The sequence below is a fragment of the Hibiscus syriacus genome, unplaced genomic scaffold (assembly GCF_006381635.1).
Source record: "Hibiscus syriacus cultivar Baekdansim isolate YM2019G1 unplaced genomic scaffold, ASM638163v2 tig00110450_pilon, whole genome shotgun sequence".
NCBI lineage: Eukaryota > Viridiplantae > Streptophyta > Magnoliopsida > Malvales > Malvaceae > Hibiscus > Hibiscus syriacus.
In genome coordinates this window covers 9,133,312-9,160,671 of record NW_024062743.1, presented here as the reverse complement: position 1 = coordinate 9,160,671, position 27,360 = coordinate 9,133,312, and the positions used below count along the sequence as shown (strand labels likewise).

At 37.1% G+C, this 27,360-nt stretch overlaps 2 protein-coding genes across 2 annotated transcripts; both read left to right on the top strand.

Annotated features, from left to right (window-relative positions):
• The first annotated feature begins 1,415 nt into the window (after positions 1-1,415).
• Positions 1,416-9,294, top strand: LOC120126209 (probable ethanolamine kinase). The gene is made up of 3 exons (XM_039144465.1): positions 1,416-1,800; positions 1,964-2,091; positions 9,268-9,294. The coding sequence occupies exons 1-3, from the start codon at positions 1,416-1,418 to the stop codon at positions 9,292-9,294; spliced, it is 540 nt and encodes a 179-aa protein (XP_039000396.1).
• A 12,314-nt stretch (positions 9,295-21,608) lies between these two features.
• Positions 21,609-22,223, top strand: LOC120126208 (disease resistance protein At4g27190-like). Its single transcript, XM_039144464.1, has one exon. The coding sequence runs from the start codon at positions 21,609-21,611 to the stop codon at positions 22,221-22,223; it is 615 nt and encodes a 204-aa protein (XP_039000395.1).
• The last annotated feature ends 5,137 nt before the right edge of the window (positions 22,224-27,360 follow it).

Sequence of the window (27,360 nt, the reverse complement as noted above, 5' to 3'; positions counted from 1 at the left end):
TCAAATTCCATTCAATCTTGTGGTTAAGGTAAGTTTGGAGATAGGAATCTGCTCTTTCTTCTCCCTTAAGTCCCTTTGCTTTCAAGATAAAATAAGGCACCGCATGCTAGATCTTTAGGTTTGGTGCTGATGAATATTTGATTTCATAGATTTGCAAAATCTAGCGAGGGACAGCTAATTTGAAATCTGGCGGATCCAAGGAGGCTGAATCGGTAGATCCCGGAGCCAAACTAGAGATTTAACTAAGAGGTACACAAATTTAAATAAAATTGTTATGAAATGGTTAGTTAAGAAGTCAGAAAATTCATCTACCTCTGTGTTAAATACTTTTATTCATTCTTAAAAGTATTAAATATCTTTGGAATGCACGCTTTGTTCCAGTTCACCAAATCGTAGCCTCTCATTTATCCATTTCATCTCAGCCTTCTGCTTATAGAAGCTTTTTTTTTTTTTTTGCTTCCTCCGGACGCTGCAACCCCCCCTCCCCCTCTCCTCCCAGCATTCTCAATGTTTCCAAGCTATCCAGATTAATTAACTCAGTAATGAATGTAAAGATATTTATTTGATTGATTAAAAATGTAAATGAATAAATTAAGCTAATAATAATTAATGAGGTTTTCTCTTAAAGTATCACCAAATTCAATATATGTCACAACTTGACTCATCACGATCCGTTTCCATCCGAAAATTTCGAATATCTAAAATAGTGATATGTATCCGATCCGAAAAAATCGGATATCCGAATCCGAATATAAAATTTAATTTGACAAAAAAATTAATTTTAAAATTTTAAATTTTGTGATTTAATGTTATATATTCGATACTTCTACTATATTATTGTAACACCACCATTTAGGGTTATGTTTCTTCTAGATTAACTATGAAGTTGATTGGAAAATAATTGTTTTATTAGACTATTATTTTATTAAACAATGGAGGATAATGAATTAGGTAGAATGTGGACAATTGTTGGGTGAAATAAGAATAAAATAAGGATAATGACATTCCGAAGAAAATTATTATACAAACTTAAACATGAAGACAAAAGTTTTGGAGTCTGACAAAGAAAGCAACCAAATGAAGTTGAAGACTTTGTATCATATACGTGTAGCTTTGTTGTGTTAATTATATAAGGGAAAAAGAGACACGTAGAAGAGGAAAAACGAGAAAGAAACCAACCCATTAATAAAGGAACAAATGAATCCAAGCAAAGAGTGATGTGAATTTGTTTATTATTATTAATTTTATAATATGAAAAATGGAGACCACAAGAGAGGGAAATCTATCAACTACTCCTTGCCTTCTCGATATCTTCTTCCTGTACAGAGAAAAAAATGGCAAGAGGGCGAAGGAAGAAATAAAAAGAAAAAAACTCCAATGCTCTCTTGCTCTCAATCGCTCTTTCCTTTCCCCTCATGGCCACTCACGTCATCGTGTTGTGCAAGGATTTGTTTCCGAAATGGACTGAGTTGAACGAGTCCTGCTTCTCCGTCGAAACTGTATTAGGCGGCATCACGAATCTCTTGCTGAAGGTTTCTGTGAAGGAAGAAAATGTCTCTATAATAGTTAGATTTTATGGACCTAAAACAGATTATGTCATCAATCGGAAACGTGACTTGCAGGCAATCAAATACCTCTCGGTTGCAGGATTTGGTGCCAAGTTGCTTGATTTATTTGGAAATGGGATGGTACAATCTTTTATACATGCATGTACCTTAACTCCATCAGACATGAGAAAGCCAAAGCTGGCTTCTGAAATCGCTAAGCAACTTCGATGGTTTCATCAAGTGGAAGTTCCAGGTTCTAAAGAACCTCAACTATAGGTTGACCTCTTTAAGTTCTTTGAGAAATGAAGATAGGTGCTTGGATGGGATGAGCAGCTGCACTATGGAGTGTTTAGTGGATAGCCAATACTAGTTTCTACAAAGTTTACCTGGCTGAATTATGGCATCTGCAAGCCTAGGAATTGGAGGAGTGGGTAGTTCCAGGTCTGTTAATGGTTTCAAAAGCTCGTCTAGTTCTGTTGATTGGATGGGGAGAGAAATGCTTGAAATGAGACTCAGAGACAAGGTGGAAAATGATGAAGACAGAGTAAGAAGCTCAATCTATAGTTCCGTAGTGTTTTATTTCAAAACTTCTCAACCATGGTGACATGCAACCAAGCAAAATAGAAACAACCCAAGCAAAGAAATAAGAAATGGTCCAACACGTGGAATTGGGAAATTGTGATAAAATGAGAAGGGCAAAACTACTAGGTTAGTCATCCAAGTTTGGTAAAAACATAACCTTGTCTTTTAGCTTCCGTATTATTATGATTATGGCATAATGGTTTAAATAAGATCAATTTAGTTCATGATGTTAGTAATTAAATACTATTGGTCTTCAAGTTTTTAGTTATGCAAATTGAGTTTCCAAATTATTATTTAATTCTAATAAGCTCTCTTTATGGCGAGGAAAATTATTTGTATACGAGTTAGTAATTTTGATGGCTTGAATTGTGAGGAAAATATTGAAAATTGATTTCAAGATCGATGGCTTTCGAATGAAGTTTAAATTGTCAATCAATATAGCACATAAATTGAGGTAATACTTTAATACCTTTTTATGCTTTATGGAACATGTTGGTATTGGTAAATGCATGAATGAAAATGTTTGGTTTTATTTGGATAATGAATTAATTCCTACACTTGAAACGAATGCGGTAAAAAGTAGATAACTGAATATGGCTCAGATGACTAATATAAGAAATTAGAGGACAATTGGAATTAAATTACAAGTTCTCGGATTAAGTGATAAAGGAATTAGCCATGGATATGTAAATTATAATTTATCCCATTAAAGGTACTTGGATGATAAATTATGAGAATACTTCGATTAGGTAAAATTACGAAAATACCCTTATATTGTAAAAAGGCAATAATTGACCATGGAAGTTGGATAAGAAGTTTGTAAAGACATATTGATATGATGAAACTACTGATGTGTATAGAAAATACTAGTTTTGCTTAGGAAATTTGGATAACCAATTTCTAAACCCAAGATGGCTTGTACAAGATACTAGAAGTTTGATAAGGGATAATTTAAAGTTTAGAGATTATCTGGGGACGTGATTAAACCTATAATCTCTAAATTATAATTGTAACCCCCTAGACTCAACCTATGTGTTTCGACTAAGTCTAGTGGATCACATTCATGATTCTTAAAGACATTTTCCGAAATCGTTATTCAATCAATGTAAAATCACATTATAAATGACATTTATGAAATTATAATAAATTATACTATAAAAACCCAACTCATAAATATAAAATTAAAAAGTAACAAATTAAATTAAAACATGTCTTAAAAAATCCAAATTACGATAAACCGAATATAAATAGCAAAAAAGTAATCATTATAAAATCCAATACTTTAAAATAAGGCCCATGTTACCAAAATAGAGTCAACTTGAAAGATAAAAACATTACAATTATATATACTTCAAGAGATATGTTGATCCTCCAAGTGCTCGATCAGGGGTATCTAACCAACCGTATCTAAAAGGGGAAAACATTTATGAAAAAGTGAGCTAGGCTCAGTGTGTCCTAACATTACTATAAAATTATGATAGGTACACTAAACAAGTCATAGTCCAGTAAATCTCATACAATCATACTGCAGTAAATCCCATAAAAGAGTTACCCTAAGGGAACATCTTAAGGCCTGAAAGCCTACCCAAGATAGATTTCGGGGCCACAAGGCCTACCTAAGAACACATCTTAGGGCTGCAGGGCCTACCCGAGAATGATCTCAGGGCCGCAGAGCCTACCAAAGAGTCACATTAGGTCCGTAAAACTTTCTAGCTTGATCAGAAGTGTACTTTATAAATTCATATCTAAAAAAATACAATTTGCACTATGACATAAATTCTATAAATCCATAAATATGGTAATCATATACCAGTTCAACCCAAAAATCAGATAGCAGTCATAATCCATAAACATCATAATAAATCGGTGCATTAATAAAACAGTAACCATAGAATTCAGTGTACCACATGTTAAAACAAATAAAACAGTTCAGTAATAAATATGGAACACACCTCGATAATAGGTTCAAACAGTAGATCTAGTGAGTACTGGCGTCGCCACGCTCTGCTACAGTTTTTGAACTTAAATCATGATAACACTATATTACTAGTGGGTAACATAATTAATCTATGAAATCATAAGATTTACGGGTCATACGAGTGAATATTGTCACACGCGGTTTAACTGATCTAGAGGAGCTGGGTCTAGTTGTCGAGTGATCATGAGAGTCTCTTGTTCCTTCAACCATTAATAATTTATCAGTCCCAAGTCTTACTTAATCATTCAAAGCTAAAACTCTTAAGTACATATTCATTTTTTGCGTTTGACTATCAATTTGGAGGCTTTCGAGTCTGAATTTGACCAAACAGATTGCGGAATCGGAATCAGGACGTCGAAAAACATAAAATATGACTTTTTGAAAATTTGATTTTTTGGTCAAAGTCAAAGTCAACTGATTTGACTAACGATTTGGAGGCCTTCGGGTTCGAATTTGGCGAAACAGGTTTCAGAAACGAATTCAAGACGTCAAAAAAAGTCAAAATAAGTATTCCCGAAAAAAGTCAACAGTCGTTTAATAGCCGATCAACGCCGGTCAAAGTTCTGGTCAACGATGCTCACAATCAACAGTTAACTTTTACAAAAATAACACCCTAACAAAAATTAATTACGTATTAGGCACCCTTTTAAAAATATGTACAAAAATAGCACCTAATAGAAATTAATTACGTATTATGCACCCTTTTAAAAATATTTACAAAAATAACACCCTTTTAAAAATATTTACAAAAATAGCACCCTTTTAAAAATGTTTACAAAAATAGCACCCTTTTAAAAAATATTTACAAAACTAGCACCCGGGTCGGGCCAACGGGTCGGGTCGGGTCAAACAGGTTCGGACCGGTCAGACTGGTTCAGACCGGTTTAAATTGGTCAAGCCGGTCAAACAAGGCCCAACCTTCATTTCGCAGCTCCCTCATGGACAAGGGCGGCGCGTGGGGGCGCATGAGGCCTCCTCCGGTCTCCAAAACTTCCTGAAAAAAATTCCTAAAATTCTTTTAAGCAATTTCAATACACTTACCAAGCTCGGTTCAAATTTTTGAATGGTGGAGAACTCGATTTCAATAAATCCAAAAATTTGATCGCTTCATCTCCCTCACGAGTCGCCGCCAACAGAGACAAGGAGGACACCGGCGAACTCGGAATGGCACAAGGAACACGATGGTGCGGGAGGTGTCGGAAACTGAGCAATGATCGGTGATGAATTTAAGATTTTCCCGGCGGTGGTGTTAAAAAAATGTCGAGACTTTAAACCGAAATTCACGATGTTTGATAATGTTTCGCTACAATTGATTTAATGGGTTTTGTTCACGGATCGAATACGAACATGATGGTGGTTTTAATTTGACGATCGGAGGTCGGAAGGCGTCAGAATCAGGCTTGAAAGTAGAGGTGCGAGAGGAGGGAAAGTTTAAGAAAATGCTTTTGTGTTTTCTGATTTCAATCAGAAAACACGTTTATAACCAAACTTACCGATATTTCTTGGAGGAATTTAGGGCTTGGTCCCTGAATTTCCTTCAACTTTTAAAATAACCTACAAGTTTTGAATTTTTTAATTTAGTCACCAAATTTCACCAATATAAATATTTTTTCTGGGTTGTTACAATTCTCCCCCTTTACAAGAAAATTCGTCCTCGAAATTTACCTTATAAAAATAGTTGAGGAAACTGAGCCTCCATTGACTCCAATGTCTCCCAAGTAGCTTCAGAGGGGTCTCGGTTACTCCATTGAACTTTGACCATTGGGATACGCCTATTTCGAAGAACTCGCTCATATCTTTCTAAGATCTGAATGGGTTTTTCCTCATATGACAAATCAGGTCTCAGCTCTACCTCCTCAACCTGAATGATGTAACCTGGATCTGGACGGTATCGCCTCAACATTGATACATGAAAGACATCATGAATACGACTGAGTTGGGGAGGCAACTCAAGCTGATATGCAACAGGTCCTACCCTCTTCATGATACGAAATGATCCAATAAATCTTGGACTTAATTTACCCTTACGCCCAAATCTCAGTACTTTCTTCCATGGGGATACCTATAAAAAGACTTGATCTCCAACCTCAAATTGAATATCTTTCCTCCTTTGATATGCATAAGACTTTTGTCTATCAAATTCCTCTTTCAGACGGTCACGAATCAGTTTGACTGTGTCCTTCGTCTCGCTCACGAACTCAGGTCCCAAAGTCTTCCGATCACGCAACTTAGTCCAACAGATCGGAGTACGACATCTATCCCCATAGAGTGCTTCGTAGGGTGCCATACGAATGCTGGTCTAGTAACTGTTATTATAAGCAAATTCAGCCAACGACAAAAAGTTCTCCCAGCTACCACGTAAATCAATTACGCAACCCCGCAACATATCCTCCAAAATCTGAATCACTCTCTCAGATTGACCATCAGTTTGTGGGTGGAATGATGTACTATAATCAAATCTCATACCCAAAGCCGTACGTAGCACCTTCTAATTTCTCGAAGTAAATCTAGGATCTCAATCAGAAATAATAGACAATGGAACACCATGCAATTTGACAATCTCCAAAATATACAATCTCGCCAGCTTGTCCAAAGTATAATTTACCCGTACAGGAATGAAGTGAGCTGACTTGTAAGTCTATCAATAATCACCCAAACTGAATCTTTTTTCGAAGGAGTCATAGGTAAGCCAATAACAAAATCCATAGTAATACGCTCCCATTTCCATTCAGGAATCTTGATAGGCTGTAACAAACCTGATTGATGTTGATGTTTTGCCTTAACTTGTTGACAAGTCAAACAATTAGCCACAAAATTCGAGATGTCATTCTTCATGCCGACCCAATGATACCTCTCTCTCAAATTTCGGTACATCTTATCTCCACCGGGGTACATAGTATATGGACTACTGTGAGCCTCATTAAGAATAATCTGCCTTAACTCAGCATCATCAGACACACATTATCGACCCTTAAAGAATAAAACTTCATTCTGATCAAGGGCGTAATCTGAGCTTGCCCCCTGCTCTACTTGCTCAAAGATGGATAGCAAGGAGCTATCAAGGGGCTGCTTAGCTTTAATTTCATCAACCAAAGTCGGCTTAACTTGTAATTCTACTAACAAAGTGCCATCGTCATATAAATTCATCCTGACCATTAAACACCTCAACTCCGATACCACATTTCGACTCAAAGAATCTGCTACAATGTTAGCTTTACCAGGGTGATAATCAATCACGCAATCATAATCCTTTAGAAGCTCTAGCCAGCGTCGTTGTCTCAAATTAAGCTCATTCTGGGCCAGAAGATACTTTAAGCTCTTATGATCAGTGAAAATGTAACACTTCTCTCCATAAAGATATTATCTCCAAATCTTCAAGGCACAAATCACTGCTGGTAATTCCAAATCATGGGTTGGATAATTACACTCATGCGGTCGCAGTTGACGGGACGCGTAAGCCACTATTTTACCCTCCTGCATTAGAACACAACCAAGTCCTGAGTGTGAAGCATCACTATACACTGTAAAATCCTTCTCGGACTCTGGTTGAATCAACACTGGTGCTTGAGTCAAAACCACCTTTAATTTCTCAAAGCTCTCCTGTTATTCCTCGCCCCAGTTAAACGACATGTTCTTTCTTAACAGCTTTGTTAAAGGAGCATCAATGATCGAGAAGCCCTCCACAAAAGGTCGATAATATCCAGCTAATCCCAAGAAATTACAGATCTCAGAGACGTTCTTAGGACGTTTCCAATTCACAATAGCTTCGATCTTGCTTGGATCAACCTGAATACCTCACGCATAAATAATATGCCCCAAAAACGACACTTCTTGAAGCCAAAACTCACACTTGCTTAATTTGGCATATAGACGATGCTCTCTCAAGGTTCGCAGAATGATCTTCAAATACTCGTCATGCTTTGCTCCCGTCCGAGAATAGACTAGAATATCATCAATAAAGACAATCACAAATTGATCCAAATATGGCCAGAACACACGATTCATCAAATCCACGAAAGATGCGGGAGCGTTCGTCAACGCAAAAGGCATTACTAAGAATTCTTAATGACCATATCTAGTGCGAATGGCCGTTTTTGCATCATCGGACCCTTTAACTTTCAATTAATAATACCCCGAACAAAGATCAATCTTAGAGAATACTGTAGCTCATCGCAATTGATTAAATAAGTCATCAATCGTCGGTAGTGGGTACTTATGCTTGATCGTCATCCTGTTCAACTTCTGATAGTCAATATATAGCCTTAGCGACCCATCCTTCTTTTTCACGAACAGAACTGGAGCTCCCCAGGGTGAGGTACTATGCCGAATAAATCCTCGATCGAATAATTCTTGCAATTGGACCTTCAACTACTAAAGTTCCTTTGGTGCCATACGATAAGGTGCCAAAGAAATAGGTGCAGATCCTGGATAAGTCTCAATCTGGAACTCTACCTCTCTATCAGGAGGTAACCCAGGCAACTCTTCCGGAAGGACATCAAGAAACTCGCTAACTGTACGAATCTCCTCAATCGTGGACAAAGAACCTTTAGTGATCAAAATACAGGTAATAAAAGTCTCATATCCATTCCTTATCATACGATCAATTTCCATAGCTGAAACTATATTGGAGAGATAACCATGTCATTCACCAATTAACACAACAGTCCGACCATCTGAAGTCTTCAGAGTTTATCTTGTGTTTATTCAACAAATCCATCCCAAGAATTAGATCGAACTCTTCTAAAGGAAGCTCCATAAGATCAGCGAGAAAAATTTCTACCTGAACCTCCAAAGGACAACGCCGAAATACTTTATTCACTAATACTGCATATCATACTGGTCTCGTAACCGTAACAGTATTATCAGTGTTCTCAATCAGAATCTGAAGGTTTCGAGATACTAAACTCGATACGTAGGAGTGGGTGGAGCCATTGTCCAATAATCCAAAGTATGGGATAAAATAAATAGTAAATGTACCTGCAATAACCTCAGGCTCATCTTTGTCATCCCGACGTCTAGTGGCGTAAACCAATGCTGGCTGTCTAGCCTCAGAAACTCTTGGCCCTCTATTCTGCTGAGGTCGGGCTCTATTGTCTGTTCTGGACGCTGATCGTCGAGCCTTTCATTGACTATGATCTCTAATTGGGGTCTATACTGTAGTATGAGAACGCACAAGAGTCTGTGTAGCGGTCTGCTTAGACGAATATAGCTGAGGACAATCCCTCCGAAAATTACCACTAGATCCACAATGAAAACATGCTCCGGTCTTCTTATAAAACTCTCATGTATGTCGTTTACCACAAAAGTCACAAGGAGGCACTTGAAACGGAACCGAAGAACCAGCTCTACTAATAGCTGAAGGTGAAGATGCTGCAGGCCTGAAGTGTGTATTGCTCCTCTGAGGGGCCGAAGTACGAGTCTTGTTACCGAACTGTGCAGATGATTCAGTAGGGCCAAAAGATTTCTTAGATCGTTCTTGATCAACACACTCTCTACCAGAAGCTAAGGCCTCCATCTCCTCAACATCCTTAGCTCTGCCCACCAGCACATCAAAAATCTCATCTTGGTGGGTAAGAACCTGCCTACGTAGCTCGTTTCTGAGTTCGAGGGAAAATTTACGGCATAGATCTCTCTCGGTAGACACCAGACTGATTCCATGCTTTAGCAATTTCAAGAACTCTATCTCATACTCTGAAACAATCATGTCACCCTGAACCAGGTCCTAAAACTGCTGTCATCTCTGAACTAAATAATGTTCTCCCAGGAAACGGCTCCTAAAGCACTCCTTAAAGAAATCCCACGTCAAACAATCGGTCGAAACACTACTGACCATTGACTCCCACCAAGTGTGTGTATTGCCATCTAACATTGCTACTGCACCCAAATATCTCTTAGTTGGGTCCAAACCTAACTGATCCATGCATCTTTCAATATCCTTGAGCCAATCTTCTTCTTCAGTAGGAACTCCACCAATCTGTCCCCTAAAAGTTCTAACTCCATTGGTAATAAGAGTCTGGGAAATAGGCACATCGGATACAACACCAACAGCTCTGACCATTCCTTGTATCAACTGCATAAATTGTCTACCAAAATTCTCATCAAGTGCAACTCTGGTAGAATCAGTCTCAATATCGGTAGCTCCTATGATCGATGTAGTCATGCCAATACCAGCAGTAGGAGGCAAATTCGTCGGGGTCGTAGGAGCATGATCACCTATCGGAGGTGGGGGATCTACTCGAATCTCATCGAACGGGTCTGCAAATCTAGCCACTCGACCTCGTCCACGGCTAGTTCGATGTCCACTTCTAGTACTCATTTTGTTGGATCTCGAGTTTACTACAGAAGATAAAACTTAGAGTTAGATAAGCACCTGGAGTCTCGAACACAGTTAAATCGTAAAATCTTAGTGACATGGCCTTAGTAACTTATTTTGTAAAATATTTCAAAACCGTATTTTCAATTTGAACTCATACACAGTCCGAGGTTTAAAAACCAAAAGCTCTGATACCAATTAAATGTCATCACCTAGACCCAGCCTATACGTTTCAACTAAGTCTAGTGGATCACATTCATGATTCTTAAAGACATTTTCCGAAACTGTTATTCAATCAATGTAAAATCACATTATAAATAACATTTATGAAATTATAATAAATTATACTATAAAAACCCAACTCATAAATATAAAATTAAAAAGTAACAAATTAATTTAAAACATGTCTTAAAAAAATCCAAATTACGATAAACCGAATATAAATAGCAAAAGAGTATTCATTATAAAATCCAATACTTTAAAATAAGGCCCATGTTACCAAAATAGAGTCAACTTGAAAGATAAAAACATTACAATCAGATATACTTCAAGAGATATGTTGATCCTCCAAGTGCTCGATCAGGGGTACCTAACCAATAGTATCTGAAAGCGGAAAACATTTATGAAAAAGTGAGATAGTCTCAGTGTGTTCCAACATTACTATAAAATTATGATAGGTACACTAAACAAGTCATAGTCTAGTAAATCTCATAAAATCATATTGCAGTAAATCCCATAAAAGAGTTACCCTAAGGGAACATCTTAGGGCCTGAAAGCCTACCCAAGATAGATTTCGGGGCCACGAGGCCTACCTAAGAACACATCTTAGGGCCGCAGGGCCTACCCGAGAATGATCTCATGGCCGCAGAGCCTACCTAAGAGTCACATTAGGTCCGTAAAACTTTCCAGCTTGATCAGAGTTGTACTTTATAAATTCATATCTAAAAACAAATACAATTTGCACCGTGATATAAATTCCATAAATCCATAAATATGGTAATCATATACCAGTTCAACCCAAAAATCAGATAGCAGTCATAATCCATAAACCATCACAATAAATCAATGCATCAATAAAACAGTAACCATAGAATTCAGTGTACCACATGTTAAAACAAATAAAACAGTTCAATAATAAATAGGGAACACACCTCGATAATAGGTTCAAACAATAGATCTAGTGAGTACTGGCCTCGCCACGCTCTACTACAGTTTTCGAACCTAAATCATAATAACACTATATTACTAATGGGTAACATAATTAATCTATGAAATCATAAGATTTACGGGTCATACGAGTGAATACTGGCACACGCGGTTTAACTGATCTAGAGGAGCTGGGTCTAGCTGTTGAGCGATCAGGAGAGTCTCTTGTACCTTCAAACATTAATAATTTATTAGTCTCAAGTCTTACTTAATCATTCAAAGCTAAAACTCTTAAGTACATATACATTTTTTGGGGTTGACTATCAATTTGGAGGCTTTCGAGTCTGAATTTGACCAAACGGATTACGAAATCGAAATCAGGACGTTAAAAAACATAAAATATGACTTTTCGAAAATTTGAATTTTTGGTCAAAGTTAAAGTCAACGAGTTTGACTGACGATTTGGAGGCCTTTGGGTTCGAATTTGGCAAAACGGACTTCAGAAACAAATTTGGGACGTCAAAAAATATCAAAATAGGTATACCTAGAAAAAGTCAACGGTCGTTTACTAGCCAGTCAACACCGGTCAAAGTTCTAGTCAACGGTGCTCACAATCAACAGTCAACTTTTACAAAAAATAGCACCTAAGAGAAATTAATTATGTATAGGCACCCTTTTAAAAATATTTATAAAAATAGTACCTTTTTAAAAATATTTAAAAAAATAACACCCTTTCAAAAATGTTTACAAAAATAGCACTCTTTTAAACATATTTACAAAATTAACACCCAGGATGGGTCAAATGTCTTGGATTAATTAAGGAATTCAAATAAACATAGGTGTTGTACTACCCCTTAAAAGTAATGGAACACAATTTAAGTTAGTAGATCAACCCTAATGCTATGTCAATACCTGAATGGCATAGAATCACTTGAATATGTGTTCGTCTTCTCAAGTTTGGATCGATGATAATTCTGGAAGTACTTAGCTCAGCTAAACTCTAGAGCACATTCGGTACTAAGAAGTGGATATTTGTGAAACAAATCAACCACGAATACCAGAATGGCTTTATTATATGACTAAATTAAACTGAAAGGAAGTACAATATGTATCTGAAATTTAGAAACATCTGAATTACTCTGGGAAAACTCTGAAGTAACCGGGATATACATGATTTCTAAATGAACTAAGTTACCTCAATGACTGAGGATTAAATAAGTGATTGGATGAGTCTGGAAACACTGTTGAACTTACATGATGAATTGTCCTTATGGGTCATGAACCATGAATCAAGTACGTTTGTATTTCCTGATATCGTTGAAACGTGGAAATGAAATAAAGACCGTAGGAAGATCTATTCAGCAATGATTACGAAGATGATTTATGGACAAGAATTTTTAGTATTAAAAACTGAATACCCTGGAAATGCAACAAATTGACGGGTCGACATACATTAGTTCTGAGAGTTGTTCAGTTTGAATTGTTCGATAGACCGATCGATCAACATGGATTGCAAATGTCTTGAATCTTCGTTTCTCCTTTATTAGCTCAAATCACTCTGATCATTCCTAAACACTTTCCTGGTGCACATGAAAACATAGTGGGATTCTAAAGTATCAACCTTAAGTGTCTGATTAGATCGGTTAGTAATCGATTCTCTTCAATAGGACCTTGTTCCTGGAATTCGATCAAATTGCACAAGTTTCATGTATTCATACTGATAACTACGAAATGCTTTTTAAAAATACTTGGATTCTCTAGTGTGTTCCCTATATATTACTTAATTGTTTTATTTGTTTTAACATGTGGTACACTAAAATCTATGGTTAATGTTTTATTGATGTACCGATTTAATGGTTATGGTTTATGTATTATGACTGCTATCTGATTATTGGTTTACATATTGGTATATGATTACAATGATTATGGATTTATGGAAATTATGTCATGGTGCAATTGTATTTTTGAGATACTGATTTATAAAGTACAGCTCTGATCTAGCTGAAAAATTTTTATGGACCTAATGTGACTTTTAGGTAGGCTATGCAGCCCTGAGATCATTCTCGGGTAGGCCTTGTGGCCCTAAAATATGTTCTTAGGTAGGCCTCGTGGCCCTAAAACTTCTTGGTTATGCTCTCACGCCCTAAGATATTCCCTTAGGTTAACTCTGTTGGGATTTTCGGAAGATCGATTCGACAACCGGAACGGTTTGCAAAGAGGGGTCGGAACAGTTTTTGAGTTTAGGGAGTAAGGAGTTTGAAAGATAGAAAATTGTACATCGATTTAGAGTGGTTCGACTTTCTAAACCAAAGTCTACATCTACTACCTTAGCTCCTCACCAAGGATTTTCCAACAAATTCACTAATTTGTTCTTTCTTTTGAGGACAAAGAGATAACCTTACAACTCCCTAGTTTTCCCGGTCTAAACTAGAACCTTTCCCTAGCTTTTATACGGGATAAGCTAGAACATTTTCCCTTTACAAAAGGATAAAATAAGTAAACAAGAAAACCTCTCTAAGGTAGGTGTTTACAAGATTGAGCTCACAAGAACAAAATATTTACAAGAGAAAGATGAAATAAGATTGAAAAACTCTTCTCTTGTGTTTGATTGCTTGGATAGTTGTTCTCTTACTTCTTCAAGTGTCATTAGCTTGTATTTATAGCTTGGAATGTGTTTTATGTCGTATATAACCGTTGGGGATGTTTTAGAGCCATTTGGGGATGATTTTTCAACTATAAAAGGATGCCCATAACATGGTGCATCGGTGCACTATTAAGGTGCATTGATACCCCTTCATTAAATTCAAATAAACTAGTCGTTACTAGCCGTTGTAGCCTTGGTGCATGGATGCAAAACAGGATGCATCGATGCACAGCAGGATGCATAGATGCACTAATTGCATTCGAAATGGAGTGCATGGATGCACTACATGGTACATCGATGCACTAATGGCAGGTGCATGGATGCACTGCAGGGGTGCATGGATGCACTTTGACACCCTTTAACATTTTTGCTCAAATCCGAATTTAATGGACTTTGAATTATTTTTGAAACCTTTTTAAAACTTTGAATAAATTCAATTCAAGTCCAAAAAAATTTTGCCTTTAAATTTGTTATATCGAAATATAATTCAACAATCTCCCCCTTTTTGATATAACAAAATATTTGAAAAATTGTTTTTGGCAAAACTCCCCCATAATAAAATGATTAATGAAAAAGATACCAATTGTTAACAAAATGATATCAATTGTTACCAATTGTTTGAAAATATATGAAAAATGTTAAGCTCCCCCTTTTTCATTAAGAAATTCAATTTTTCAAACCAAAACTTCTCCCTCTTTTTGTTATATCAAAAATAATTCAATCTTTGAAGTTCAAAATAACTTTGGAGAGTAAGTAGTAATTTTGAAATTTTAAAAATCATTTGGAAAATCAAAGCTCCCCCTCAATAAATGCATTCCAAACAAAATTAAGCTTTAAGTAGTACATGAAATTCAATATATCCAAGTATAAAATACTTTATGCAATATTAATTATTGAAATTAAGTACATATGCATAAAGTTTTCCAAAAATGTTATGCATTTGAAAATTTTGATATCAATTGTTAGAGATATATCATTTTCATTTAAATCACATGCATAAACATTTAAATTTAGGTAAAAAAAATTAAAATTTGTAAAATCAAAGTTTTTGAAAAATTTATATAAATTGTTAGAGAGATATCATTTGCATTAAAACCAATTTTGACCAAAATTTTATTATGGTGAACTAAAAATAAAAAATCATTAAAAATTTAAAATGTTCATCATAATCATTTTTTTAAACATACATGAGATTAAAAACAATGCATAATCATTTAAAATCAAAACTCATGCATGCATAAATCCTATGAGCAACCAAATAACTAAAATTAAAACATTAAGCTTAGAGGTTAACCATTCCTTTTCATGTGTGGCTTAGAGCATCTTGAATATCATCATCTTCATCACCATTGCTCCTACACACCTACAAGAGACATTCATTTCGATTTTGGTATCCAAATTGATTTGGATCCTTGGACGTTAGTTTCAATGCCCCTTGTTCCCTTAGGAACCCATACTTGTCTAATTTTAAAATGTTTTCCTTTCTTTAAAGGACAAGTATGTTCCAAATGACCATAAAAATGACAATGTGAGCATTTTGCCATTTTTAAACATAATAGGTTATTTTTAGAAATCAATTGTTTTTCTTTTGTTAAGCCTTCAAGCTTAACTCCTAACTCAAAATTTTTTTTCTAAATCATTTATTTTGATTGTTGAAAGCTCTAAATTTTTTTTCAAAAATTCATTTTGCTTTCAAAATCAACTTTTGCTTTCAAAATCAAATTATCTTTAATTTTGAGTTTTGAAATTAATTTCGTATATTTGGAATTCATGGTCTCAAATCTCAAATACAACCTATTAAAAGCATCTTGTAACTCATCAAAAGTAAATGAATTAAATTCATTTGAGTTAGAAGATACCTCGAATTCTTCTTGAGTGGCATGAGGCATAGGTTGACTACTTCATCTTCATCATTGGAATCATCTTCATCACTCCAAGATGCAACAAATGCCTTCTTCCCCTTTTTCTTTCAAAGAGGACATTCATACTTGACATGCCCCTTTCTTTAACAATTAAAACATATCGGGAGACTCTTCTTATTGGTTGATTCATGTTTCACTTCCTTGAAAATCATGAATCTCTTGAGTTCCTTCAAGAGCTTGACCATCTTTTCTTCTTGTTCATCATCGTCTTCATTCACCTCATCACTTGAATCTTGATAGCTTTCATTGGTGGATTTGAAGGCAATGCCTACCTCTTTCTTCTTCTTGTTTTTCTTTTCTTCCCTTTCTTCATCTTCTTTCACCATCATCTCATGAGTGAGAAGGGAAACAATTAGCTCGTCGAGAATGAGGGACTTTAAGTTTCTTGCTTCGATAATGGTCGTCTTCTTTGATTGCCACTCATTTGGAAGAGATTAGATCATCTTCCTCACAAGCTTTTCATTAGGTATTACTTCTCCATATCCCTTGAGACTATTGACAATCACATAAAATCTATCCGTCATAGCTTTGATGTCTTCATCGGGTTTCATCTTGAAGTTCTCGTAGCTATGGTTGAGAAGACTTTTCTTTGATTCTCTCACTTCGTCGGTTCCTTCATGAGTGACTTGGAGCTTATCCCAAATCTCTTTGGCACTGGAACAAGATGAGATTCTTCCATATTCATTTGGGCCTAAAGCACATAATAGAATATGTATAGCCTTAGAGTTAAGCTGGAAATTTTTCTTCTCTTCTCTACTCCAATTGTTGTACTTGCCGGGTGGAGAAGAGTAACCGTCCATGATTGAGTTCCAAGCTCCTAGATTATAGGATTGAATAAAGTACATCATCTTATTCTTCCAATGTGCATAATTTTCTCCATTGAAGAAGGGTGGCTTGTTGACCGGTTATGAATCCATAATAGGATTTTCTTCAAGATAATAAGCACCAGAGGAAAAAGTCATTTCTTTGTCGGTTGCGTCGAAAATTGGTAGAGCTTCTTCGAGGATCGTCTCAAGGTGGTTAAACCTTCTTAACGAGTTAGGCTATGATGCCAATTGTTGGGATTTTTGGAAGCTCGATTCGACAATCGGAACGGTTTGCAAAGAGGGGTCGAAATGATTTTTGAGTTTAGGGAGTAAGAAGATTGAAAGATAAAAAATTGCATAACGATTTAGAGTGGTTCGACTTTCTAAATCAAAGTCTACGTCCACTACCTTAGCTCCTCACCAAGTATTTTCCAACCAATTCACTAATTTGTTCTTTCTTTTGAGGACAAAGAGATAACCTTACAACTCCCTAGTTTTTCCAGGCTAAACTAGAACTTTTCCATAGATTTTACACGGGATAAGCTAGAACCTTTCCCCTTTACAAAAGGATAAAATAAGTAAACAAGAAAACTTCTCTAAGGTAGATGTTTACAAGATTGAGCTCACAAGAACAAAATATTTACAAGAGAAAGATGAAATAAGATTGAAAAACTCTTCTCTTGTGTTTGATTGCTTGGATAGTTGTTCTCTTACTTCTTCAAGTGTCCTTAGCTTGTATTTATAGCTTGGAATGTGTTTGATGTCGAATATAACCGTTGGGGATGTTTTGGAGCCGTTTGGGGATGATTTTTATACTCAAAAATTTTGCCCATAACATGGTGCATCGGTGCACTATCAAGGTGCATCGATACCCCTTCATTAAATTCAAATAAACTAGTCGTTGCAGCCTTGGTGCATGGATGCACAACAGGATGCATCGATGCACTAATTGCATTCGAAATGGAGTGCATGGATGCATTAAATGGTGCATCGATGCACTAGTGGCAGGTGCATGGATGCACTGTAGGGGTGCATGGATGCACTGCAGGGGTGTATTGATGCACTTTGACACCCTTTAGCATTTTTTCTCAAATCTGAATTTAATGGACTTTGAATTATTTTTGAAACCTTTTTAAAACTTTGAATAAATTCAATTCAAGTCCAAAAATATTTTTCCTTTAAATTTGTTATATCGAAACATATTTCAAAAATCTCCCCTTTTTGATATAACAAAATATTTGAAAAGTTATTTTTGGCAAAACTCCCCCTTAATAAAAAATGTTTAATGAAAAAGATACCAATTATTAAAAAAATGATATCAATTATTACCAATTGTTTGAAAATATATGAAAATGTTAAGCTCTGATACCAGTTGTTAGGATCGAATCATTCATTTCTGAACAACTTCCCAGTGTGTCACCCATCCTTGGATTTCCCTAGTCCAAGCACGCTTAACCACAAAGTTATGAAGCGAATGGTCACCATTCCTTCTTAAAACCAATTGGTGATAAGTAGGTGGGTCATTTTAACCTCATATCTTTGTAGTGGGTAATCACCGGGTTCCCCCAAGCCAAGGTGGATTCTTGTGGGGCACCCCCCACAGTTTACCACGGCATTGCAGAGCACCGCATCTATAGCGTGCTGCAGACGGGCCTAGGGGCTTCGCAAGGCACACGTGAGCCTCGGTAGGTTAGGCAGTCACGCACCGATATCGTGCCCATACACGATAGAATCCCTAGGGTGATCGCTGAGCCCCATAACCCAACAAACTCTTTATACAATGGGTTCAACTATGGTTTTAAAAGATTTATATCTTTTCACTGGTTTTGATTGGAACACACAAGACATCATATTCAACCTCCTGAAAATGTCATACTATGAATGCTTCCTATGACCTAAGATCTTCATGGTTTCTACTTGATGAACTATTAGTGGAACCCCATATTATCCCGAAAATCGGTATACCTCTGATTCAATAAGGAAATTATATGGCTTTCCATTTATTTGCATGTCATGTAGCATCATCTAGTAGTTATGTATTACTGAGCTTTTCGAAGCTCACTTTATTACTCACCATTGCAGGTTAATGAAATTATACCAGTGCAGCTATCGACATCAATAGGGAGTTCTTCTGGCATTGCTTGCAGAGTATGATACATGTGATTAAGGGGCATGTAATTGTATTTGTTTTATATACGAGTCTGAAAACATGTTTTATTTTTGAACACCGATAAATCATTTTATGAATTACAGGTTTTAATAAAAGTTTTAAATTTTTCGAGATTTTTATAGAGGGTCGCTCCGATGGCCCTAATGTGATAACCCAGATCGGATTAGGTTACACGCATCGGTCTGAGGGGGTTACAATTATATATATATATATATATATATATATTTAATTACTACACACAATAACTAATTAAATACTCTATTTTTTTGAGTTAGAGCTTTAATGGGTTAGTGGGTTACTCATAAATTGGGCTAATTGTATCTAAATTTAAAGACCCGATTTTTTTTTTAGATTTTAAGATAATTTGAAAGTGGATTTTATCCGATCCGTATCTGATCCGGTTATCATAAAAAAATTCGAATATCCAATCCAAATTATCCTAAAACACCTCGACCACAAGGTATTCTCAACTTTTTTTTAAAGATACTCTCAAATTATTTGGGTCGCATGAGGTCAGTGTCATTTGTTTGTGACCCAAATTTATGATTAAAAATGTTTACGGTGCAATTTGTTTTAAAAAAATAAATAAAACTATGAAAAAATATGAGATATGTGATGTGATGAATGTAGAGGTTCTTGACCTGCTGCACATCCTTTCTTTACAAGATCACATTTCTTCTATTAAATATTGATTAGGAGAAAGATCTATAGCTGAAGTAGATTTCTTGTTACGTACGTTTTCTTTATAATCAAATAATTAGTTTTATAAATAAATAAAAGGGATTAGAGTAAGCAGTAGTTATTGAATAAGTGTATATTGTCTATCATTTTGCTTAAGCTTAGCATAATTGTCATGTAAATTCAGATTAATGACAATGGCCGGAGAGTTCTTTCTGACTGCTGCTTCTAAGGTCGTGGGAATAATGATGGTAGATTATCGGGTGAAGCCAATAGAATGTCGTATTTGCTACTTATTTCCCTTTACTAAGCTTTTTCGAGACTTCTGTCAACGAAAAAAAAACAATTTAAGTCGAGAACAAACTCGAGTTAGTGAAGACCTATGTTGCAGGGGGACGGCAGAGGAAGGGCGTTTCAAGTACTCGAAACGTCCCTGGTACGGAGACGGTCGGGGTACGTATCGGGGACGTGCCATGGTGACAGGGTATGACCGAACGATACGAGGATGTTTCGGTGCTCGTTGGTAACGTTTCGGGTACTTGAAACCCCTTCCTCTGCCGTCCCCGGTTGATTTTTGGACTCCGACGTTCGGTGCAATTTTTGGGTAAATTATCTCTGGACATAAACAAAAGAGAAAGGGCAGAAACAAAAGCAGATGATCAATGTGGACGATGAAAAGCCGAAACCCATCATTTGTAAGGTGGAATAAATCAAAACACTGCTGCCGCCATTATGATCGGAACCCACCTGCAGCTGATCTGGCTTATGATGAAAATCTGAAATGTTAGACTTCGCCTTGATTTCCGCCAGATCGATGCCCCATCCGAAGCTTCCGATATCAGCAATCCCCGTCGTATACAACGGAGAATTACAACCTGTAAACATGGTTTTCGTTGGATTCCATCATGTTTCTCCACAAATCCCTGCATGAAATTCTTCTGCCATGGTCGGAATTGTTCTTGGCTTGGGTGAGAGCTCTTTCCTTGAGAGATGAACGTTATTTATGTATGTAGTGTAGTGGAGATATATGTAATTTACATATATGGACAAATAGGAGATAATATTTTTATATATGCATCTAGAATTTATTTTAATTAATAATATTTTATATATTAAAATAAAATAATAATATATTAGCACAGATTGTGATATTTTTTTTGGTATATATAAAAGTTATTGGTGTAGGTTGATCGATGAAGATACTGTTAAATTGATTTGACGGTTATGTCAATATTTTTAACTTAATGGTTTGTTTAATCGGATGGTTGATACTTGGTTGAATATAAAATTGAAAGAGAAAAATGTTTTCCTCAACCTGAAATTTATGGACCACTGGAACTTGACCCAAAAAGAATTTTGTATGAATATGAATGTTTTACACCATTTTCTTTCTAGAGTTATAGACCACCTTAAATTTATGAATATTTGATTATGGATTTTATTATTCTAGAGTTAATATTATGGTTTGAATCGATTTGACATTTTAATATTGTGATTTGTTTATGGATTTTATTGTTCTAAATTTAATATTATGGTTTGAGTATTGATATTTGACTTTAATTATAATCTTTTTACATCTATTTATAATTTTAAAATTATTTTATATGACGTACCCTTATCGTCCCCATACCTTATAATTTTAGAAATTGCCGTCCCCGTCCTCGTATCCGTATCAGTGCAACATAGGTGAAGACTTTAAGGAGGCTAAACTACAGATTCAAACTCAAGTAATTGAGGACTATGTAAATGAATGGTTGACTGATGCAGGAAATGCTCTGAAGGATGCACAACGTTTGGGCAGTAAAATTGAAGAAAATAAGAGATGTTTTCGTTGGTGTCCAAATTGGAGTTGGCGATATTGATTAAGGAGATTGAGAAGAAGACAAAGGATAACAGAAAGCTTGTGGAAGGTTCCCATTTCGAACGAATAGGCCGTCGTACAGAGCTTCCCAGCTTGGAGCTCTTGCCGTCTGAGGGTATTATGACTTCCAAAACTTCAACTGCTGCTTTCAGTAAGATCATGGAAGCATTGAAGGATGATAAGATCAAAATGATCGGAGTGTGGGGAATGAGAGGTGTGGGTAAAACCGCCATAGTCAAAAAAGTGGGCGGTGAAGTCAATGGATTGAATCCAGTTATAATGTTCACGGTGTCTAAAACTCCAGACAATGAAAAATTTCAAAACAAAATTGCTGATGACATAGACTTAAGTTTTGAGAAGAAGACCGAAGAAGAGAAAGCAGCAGAGTTATGGAATAGATTAAAAGACGGAAAATTCCTCATTATCCTTGATGATTTGTGGAATGAGTGGAATGACGATGCCAACTTGAAAAAGATAGGCATTCCATTGGTTGAAAACGGGAAAGGTTGTACACTCATTTTGACCACACGTCGCAGGACAGTATGCGAATCTATAAAATTCAAGTTATTATTCTAATAGATGTTTTAGATGGTGTTGAGAGAGCTCAACACTCTCGTATTTGACAAGAACATTTTTAGAAAATGATAATACTTTCTTCACTGCTTTCATTAATCACAAACACTCCTTATATAACAATCAAGATTACAAGATCTTATCAAGATTACAAGAACTCAACTAATTGTAACTGCTCTAACAAGACTCAAAACTGATTAACAACATTAATTGATGCATCTACAGAGGCTGCAACCTGTTGCACTCGTGGCTCTAACAGCTCGTGTATGCTGGCCATTGATCAATCACGTACGAACACATCAGTATGCTTCCTCAACATGCAACGTGCTCCTTCATCATACTTCAACATTCTCCCTGTTTTCTCTCATCTCATTCTTCTCAGCACAGTTTCACACACAGCTTGGCACGAAACTCTTCAAAAGCATTTCGAGCTAAAGGCTTAGTTAACCCATCAACTATCTGATGAGCAGCAGAAACATAATTGACCCTCATCAGCTTAGCTGCAACCTTCTCACATACAAACTGTATGTCAAGGTCAACGTGTTTGGTGTGAGCATGATACACAGGATTCGCGCTAAGAGCTACAGCACTGGTGTTGTAGCACCATATGATGGGTTCCTCTTTCTGACAGATACCAAGCTCAGTCAGCAAGGCTCCAATCCACACCACGTCTGCAGCAGTGTCCACTACGCTCTTATACTCAGCCTCCATGGTTGATCACGACACAAACTTTTTTTTAACTCCAGGCTACCAGGTTATTGCCAACAAACACGCTATGTCCAGAAACATACCTCCTATCATCAAGGTTGCCACCCCAATCTGCATCTGCAAAGGCAGCCACCTTCACACCCGATCCTGCAGCAGTGAACACCAACCCAAAATTCATCGTGCCAACCAAGTATCGCAGGATTCGTTTAACTGCAGCCATATGCGATTGTCGTGGGGCATGCATGAACTGAGCGACTTTATTCACACAGAAGGCAATGTCGGGCCTTGTATGGCACATGTAGAGCAGTCCTCCAACAATGTTGCGATAAAAATGTGCATCGGTGATGAGGTCCCCATCATCACAGCGTAGCTTGGTAGCAGCTACCATTGGTGTTGGTGCTGTAGAGGCTTTCAACATATTAGCTTTCTCAAGGAGTTCCATGATGAACTTCTTTTGTGACAGTACTAGGTAGTCATTGGTTCTTTTAACCTCAATTCCCAGAAAGTATGAAAGCTACCCCAAGTCCTTTAGTGAGAACTTATCACTCAGTAGTCGAACCACTTCATCGACTCTAGCACTCGAGTGACCAGTGATGATGATATCATCAACATAAACGAGTAGGTATACATAGTGCATGCCCTCCTTCTTAATGAACAGAGATACATCAGCTCTTGATTCTCTGAACCCTATGCTCAACAAGCCATCTTGTAGCTTGGTACGCCAACTTCTTGGTGCTTGTCTCAACCCATACATCGCCTTTTTTAGACAGCACACCTGTTTACTTCCATCAGGGGGCATTTTGTTCGAAGCCTGGTGGCTGCTGCATGAAGATCACCTCCTGAAGGTCACCATTCAAGAAGACATTATTCACGTCAACCTGCCTTAAGGTCCAGTTATTCATTACAGCCAACGACAGGATGACATTCAACGTGTTGAACCTGACTACGGGGCTAAAAGTACCCCTGAAATCATGGCCTGGAATCTAGGAGAAACATTTAGCCACCAACTATGCTTTGTAATGGTGAATGGTGCTATCAGGGTTTCTCTTAACCCTGAATAGCCATTTGTAGCCTATTACCTTCCTACCTTCTGGAAGTTTTGCTAACTCCCAAGTACCATTGTGTTGTAAAGCATTATACTCTTCAAAAACTGTTGCCTTCAAATCTGGTGACTGAAGTGCTTTGTGTACACTACATGGAACATCATCTGCAGCTCCTAGGTATATTTTGGGTTTAAATATCCCACGCTTTCTCCGAGTCCCCATCGAATGATTATTGACCCGAACGACCTCATTTTCAGCGTCTTCATTTATGGTCGGGCTATGCACATCTTGTTTCTCAATGTCAGTGCCATCATTAATGGGCGAGCTATGTGCATCTTGTTCCTCAATGTCAGTGCCACTATTTATAGACGAGCTATGGGCATTTTGTTTTGAGTGTACTTTATGCTGATGATCTTCAAGAGTATCAACAGTAGGAACTTCAGGAGCAAACTCAGTTCGCACCACATCATGACTGCCAGTTGTACTTTGTAGATTACTCGTCGGTTTGTTGCTGCTAGTACGTGGTGACAGCATGTTACTATCATGTCGTGAAGGCTTCAAGTTGGCAACATCAGTGACCAGTTTAAGTGACTGAGATGTCTGCCCAATTGAAGCTGCTACAGGAGTTCCAGCAGAGTTTCCTGCAAAAGGAAATATGTTTTCATTAAATATCACATGTTTGGAAGTGTAAACACGCCCATTGCTTGCTAAGCATTGAAATCCTTTGTGCTGCAAGCTGTATACTAAGAATGTACACAATTGGGATCTAAACTTGAGCTTGTGCTGAAGAAACGTTCTTAGATGTGGAAAACACCTATATCCAAACACCCATAGTCTGCTATAGTCTGGTGTTTTCCCATGAAGCATCTCAAATGGAGATTTGTCTAGAAGCACCTTTGATGGCAGTCTGTTAACAAGGTGCACTGTGGTTTGAATAGAATAAGACCAGAATTTAATAGTCATGGAGGCTTGTGCAAGTAATACTAAAGCCATCTTAACTAGGTGTCTATGCTTTCGTTCCACTACTCCATTCTGCTCGGACGTATGGGGACAAGTGAGACGATGAATGACTCCAACTTTGTTTAACTCATCTGTTAGAGGATGAAGCTTGCCTCCCCAATCAGTTTGGAAAGCTTTGATTGTTCCACCGAATTACATAGCAACCAGCTTCTGAAATAGGCAAAAAGCAGTTAAGGCTTCAACTTTTGTTCTTAGCAGATACAACCACGTGAAACGTGTGGCAGCATCAACAAATGAGACATAAAACCTGAAGCCATTAGATGATACGTGTGGAGGTCCCCAAAGATCAAAATATACGAGCTTGAATTGTTTGTTGTAAACACTGTCCGAGCGAGGTAATGTCAACTTGTGGCTTTTACCAAGATGACAAGCAATGCAATTCTTATTAACATCATCAAGTGTTTTTACATTGATTTGTTTACAAATTTTAGCAAATGTATCAAAGGCTGGATGTCCTAGTCTTCTGTGCCAAATTTCTGAGGTTGTGGGGGAAACTATAGCAGTCTATGCTTCAACCAAACCATCTTTGCATTGAGTTCCACTTGCTTTGAAGGTGTACAGTCCATTGTACTCTTCTCCTTGCAGTAAAATTATTTTAGAGGCTTCATCTTGAACATAACAAGTTTTGGCATGAAATTCTAGTAATACACTGTTATCCCTAGCAAGCTTTGAAACAGAAAACAAGATCTTTGTTATTGAAGGAGCATGTAGAATATTACTTAAGGCCAAGGTTCTAGAAGAAACATGTAGTTCAGCTTTACCAACTAAATGGACTGGTAGATAGTCACCATTTCCTACCATCAGCTTACCAGGGTTGTTAAAAGCCGAGTGAGGAGTGATTGAGGTTGCATTAGAGGTGACATGGTGTGTTGCACCGGAGTCAATTACCCACTGGTCTTGGCCAGCAGACGCCGCATGTGCTTGACCTTTCACAACACTCTTGTTATCATCATGACGCGTGCTGCTATGGTTACAACAAGCACAAGCACTTTCATTATTTCCATTTACAATATAGTATACTTTTGAGGATTCAAGGATAGATATATGATCATCAATTGATATGCCATAAAAATCCTCATCAAATCTGTGCCAACATTGGCTGACAAGATGACCAATCTTGCCGCATAGCTGGCACTGAACTCTAGGCCGTGTTCTATCTCTGCCACGAGATCTCCCACTCATGTAAGACGAGTGATTAGAGCAAGACTGCTGCTTTTATCGGTTCTTATAAGAGTCAACCTTACCCTTGCCTTGTGTAAGATTAGCACTAACAGGTATAGAATCGGGTTGGCAGTCGAACCCTTAAAGCTGAGTTTCAGCATCAACAAGCATCGTGCATATGTTATCAAGAGACAACGTGTCACGCATGACAACTATAACTACAATGAAGGGTTGATATTCCCTTGTGAGGCCTTTGATAATACTTGCAACGTGCTTAGATATGGATACAAGACTTCCACATGAGCTCAAGGCATCAGTAATCTCTTTCACCCTTGTGAGATAAGTTCTCATGCTGTCTGTTCCTTTCTTGAGGGATTGGAGCTTGTAATGCAAGCTCATGACGGCAGTGGCAGAGCGATTTGCAAAGAATTGCATGACTTTGTTCCACACCTGGGCAGCTGTCTCAATACCAACGAATTGTGGAAGTAAATAAGGGCTAATTGTTAAGAGCAACCATGCCAACGCACTGTCTTGAGCCAAGAACTCTTCATGTTCTTCATTGACAGCTGCAACTCCATCTTTACCAACCACTATTTGTAGAGGTGGCAGCATTGTACCATTAAGCATTCTTTCAAGGCGATGGCTCCTTACTGTGAGTAGGATTTGTTACTTCCATAGCAGGAAGTTGGTTTCATCCAGGACAATGTTCACCCTTTTGTTGGTGAACACTTTAGTGTTTCTTGACGAGAACTCCATTGATGTGGCTGTCGATGAGATGCTATGATACATAGCAATATGAATAGCGAAAGCATACCCTAGGACGTAGTAGCGAATGATACCATGTTGAGAGAGCTCAACACTCTCGTATTTGACAAGAACAATTTTAGAAAATGATAATACTTTCTTCACTGCTTTCATTAATCGCATACACTCCTTATATAGCAATCAAGATTACAAGAACTTAACTAATTGTAACTGCTCTAACAAGACTCAAAACTGATTAACAGCATTAACTGCTGCATCTACAGGTCGATGAAAGAGTTTCAAGGGATATTGTGGAGGAGGTGAAGAAAGTTGTAGAAGAATGCAAGGGTCTAACTGTTGCGATCGTAACTCTAGCAAGTGCTTTAAAAGGTACTAAGACTCGTGAAGAATGGGAATTAGCCCGCAAGAAACTTGAAAATAGTAGATTAATAGAAGCTGGTAGC